Source organism: Muntiacus reevesi, chromosome X (genome assembly GCF_963930625.1).
Source record: "Muntiacus reevesi chromosome X, mMunRee1.1, whole genome shotgun sequence".
NCBI lineage: Eukaryota > Metazoa > Chordata > Mammalia > Artiodactyla > Cervidae > Muntiacus > Muntiacus reevesi.
The window spans coordinates 101,212,614-101,216,219 of record NC_089271.1 but is presented as its reverse complement, the minus strand read 5'-3'; the positions used below and the strand labels follow the sequence as shown (position 1 = coordinate 101,216,219).

The 3,606-nt window shown below is 49.4% G+C and overlaps 1 protein-coding gene across 1 annotated transcript; it reads right to left on the bottom strand.

Moving 5' to 3' along the window:
* Positions 1 to 1,550: 1,550 nt before the first annotated feature.
* LOC136154625 (melanoma-associated antigen 10-like) lies at positions 1,551 to 2,336 on the bottom strand. Its single transcript, XM_065916829.1, has one exon. The coding sequence runs from the start codon at positions 2,334 to 2,336 to the stop codon at positions 1,551 to 1,553; it is 786 nt and encodes a 261-aa protein (XP_065772901.1).
* Between the last annotated feature and the right edge of the window lie 1,270 nt (positions 2,337 to 3,606).

Sequence of the window (3,606 nt, the reverse complement as noted above, 5' to 3'; positions counted from 1 at the left end):
CATCACCTGTTCCCCTTGTTGTTTGGCACTCAGCATGGAGAGCTGCCCGTTCAGCCGCCTGCACCCATCCACACCCCCACTGCAGTGACCTCACCATCTCCTTAGGCCCGGAAGTTGCTCCTACCTTTTCATGCAAGGCACAGCCTTAACTTGGGTCTCTGCTACCTCCACACTACTGAACCTGCCTGAACCCAGGGATGCTGGCAGATGTTGCATCTTTACTGCCTACTACTTATTTCTCGTTTATTCGCATCTCAGAGACTTTCCCTCTCCCCTGTGGAAATTGTTTTGATTTCAGGACACTTCAGAGAATTGGCAGCTTAATTAAAAATGGAATAGAAAACCACTCAGAATTGCTGTTCTGTGTTTTCCTCTCAGAGAATGTATATCAATTTCGGTGTTTGTGTGTGTTTCGGGGTAGAGAGCAGTGTCTCCAGCTGGGTACAGCTCCCTCAAAATTCCAAGGATTCTTGTCACACAGCAGGTCCTGTCCACTTTTGCAGCTTCTCTTCACTCATTTCATCCAAATGAAATCTAGACCATGCTCACAAGTGAAAATCATAAAGTCCAGATGACCAAAGAATCTGTTATTTCAATGTACTTGTTAATCAGCTTCCCAAGGCAGAGACAAGAGGGGTAGCACAGGGAATACTGGCCATATACCAAAGAGCAAGATTCACATTTCTCTAGGTTTCCTAGCAGATGGTGGATAGAAAACACCTATTTCATCCCTGTGGACAACAGCTATGGGAAAAGAGCCAGGACCCCTTCCTGTCTGCCCTAGAAAGAGATCTCTCTGGGGTTTATCCAAAAAGCAAAAGGACACCTCACAGCAATGATCCATTTCAGAGATTCCCCTCACCCCCAAGACAAACCTCATGTGACTGCGGCTCCTGGGCCATTGCTGTAAGTGTGGGGGTGTCCTGCTTCTCCTAGTGTCCCCACTGCTAACATGGCCTTTTACGAAGCAGAGAATCTGTACATGTCTTTGGAATAACTGAGCCAGTGAGAAGGGGTCTCAGATAGTCTGCTACTTTTTTTAACAATTCAGGAAAATTCAATTAACTGAGATCATTTAGTTATTGTGAATGACAGACAAGAAGGACATAAGCATGAATTCACTATGATTCCTTTTATTATCTAATTCTTTTCCATTCAATACTAGTGCTACGAAAGTTCATGTTTTCAAAACAGTTCTAAATTCTATTCCATTGTATTCTGTTCAAGACCACAAAAAAAAATGGAAAACTTCCCAATCTTTTACGAAACAGCAAAACTCAAGTTTTTGAACTGAGTAACCACAAATACACTCGGACAATATCATTCACAAAGCCAATGAAGCTTCTTCAGCCTTCTCTGAAATCAAACTTTGAAAAATTTCTCAAGAAAAAAGAGATGAATCCCCATGTCATCACAGAGAACAGGAACCAAAAGATGCTACACACCAGTTCCCCCAACTGGCCCGGGCCCTCTCTTCTGAGAAGGCTGACTACGGCCTCTTCAATCACAGAAGGAAGGATCAATCTGGCTGCTGCTCTGGCTCAGGCCCCCTATTCCTCCTCCCTCGAATCCTCTGCAGGCATGAATGGGAATGCCCCCAAAGCCCTTTCCATGACCCTGAGCGTAAATGACATGACGTGCCACTTGCTGGTCTCCACATACGCCCGGGGACCCCACAGGAACTCATAACGAGCAGGGTGGCTGTCAGGCACCTGCTGGTAACTCAAGTATCCCTCCTGCACCCATACTTGGGTCAGAAGCTCCCTGGGCTCCCCAAAGATACAGTGCTCCCTCCCAACATACACCCCCATCCTGCTGAGTGCTCCCCAGACTGCCTCCTCAGGGGCCGGGTCTCCAAACCGCATGATCACACTGAGGACCAGCACCAAGAAGCCGGCCCTGGGCAGGCCCTCCCCATCGCTCAGCATCTCATCACAGGTGAGACCCAGGGTGGGGACCAAGATGTAGGTGTGCTCCGCTGGGTCCACCTCCTTCACATCCACACCAAAGACCAGCTGAAGGCACTCTGAAACTTCACTGAAGACCACCGGGAAGTGCTCCTGGTTATCCCTGAGGACTGTATCCAGCATTTCCGCCTGGGAGGTCAGCTCCTTGGCTCGATACTTGAGGAGCAGGAACTTCATCAGGTTAGCCATCATCCTATCCAGAATTTCTTGGGGCAAGGCCTCGACATTAGCTGAGGACGATGCTAGGGCATAGGTGGCTAAGTGGAATGCAGAATCCCCCACCTCCGCCTCCAAGAGTGGCACCTCGACAGGGCCATGGGCCTCGCCTGCGTCCTGAAGGTCATCCTCGGGTTTGCTGCGCTCACTCATCTCAACCACGAGCACAATGCCTGAGGTCAAACAAGACATGGAAGTGAGGCAGAGGTACAGATGGGGACCAAGGGCCTTGGGGAGAGAGGAGCTGTGAGCAACCTGGGCTAAGAAACGCATCCTGGATGGTACGACACAGGCCACTTACAGCTCTCCCCTTGAGGGGTGCTCTCAGTCCTCACAGGAGCACTCCTCCTGGGAGGCCAGTCCCCTGGCTACCCGAAGGAGGAAGGGAGGTGGCTCCCCAGGCTGCGGTCAACACAGACCGAGATTTCTGGGTCCAATAAATTGGAAGGAATTGGGGTCTTCTGGGGCCCCCCCTCTGTTCTGGGATAGGGAGCCTCTGGTTCACTTCAGGTCACCCTCTCACCTTGACTCCTGATACTGCCTGGACCTCCTCTGCTGTCTGAACTCAGGACACAGGCTTCAGACCTCTGCCTTTGCTTGCTGGTTCCTGGAGCTCCTGTGAGAGAAATGGAGGTGACATCTAAGGGCAGTACTGTGGCACAGCCCTGCGACTTCTGTGCTGGTAGGAGGGGGCGGACACTGGGAGTACAGCCAGTTGTGTGGTGGGTCCCTTGTAGTTCTCACCTTTCCCCGGGCATGGGCTGGACCGTCCCCTTTGGGGGAGTAGAAGGAAACTCAAAACAAGACACTGAGTAAACCAGATCTGAAAGAGTCACGTGCACCCCAATGTTCTTTGCAGCAGTCTTTATAATAGCCAAGACATGGAAGCAACCTAGATGCCCATCAGCAGACGAATGGATAAGGAAGCTGTGGTACATATACACCATGGAATATTACTCAGCTGTTAAAAAGAATACATTTGAATCAGTTCTACTGAGATGGAAGAAACTGGAGCCCATTATACAGAGTGAAGTAAGCCAGAAAGATAAAGAACATTACAGCATACTAGCACATATATATGGAATTTAGAAAGATGGTAATGATAACCCTATATGCAAAACAGAAAAAGAGACACAGACGTACAGAACAGACTTTTGGACTCTGTGGGAGAAGGCGAGGGTGGGATGTTTTGAGAGAACAGCATGTATATTATCTATAGTGAATCAGATCACCAGACCAGGTGGGATGCATGAGACAAGTGCTCGGGCCTGGTGCACTGGGAAGACCCAGAGGAATCTGGTAGAGAGGGAAGGGGGCGGGGGGATCGGGATGGGGAATACATGTAACTCCAAGGCTGATTCATGTCAATATATGACAAGACCCACTGCAATGGTGTGAAGTAATTAGCCTCCTACTAATAAAA

Excerpts from the sequence above, each read along its gene's own strand:
- LOC136154625 (XM_065916829.1), bottom strand. The coding sequence starts at position 2,336 with ATGAGTGAGCGCAGCAAACCCGAGGATGACCTTCAGGACGCAGGCGAG.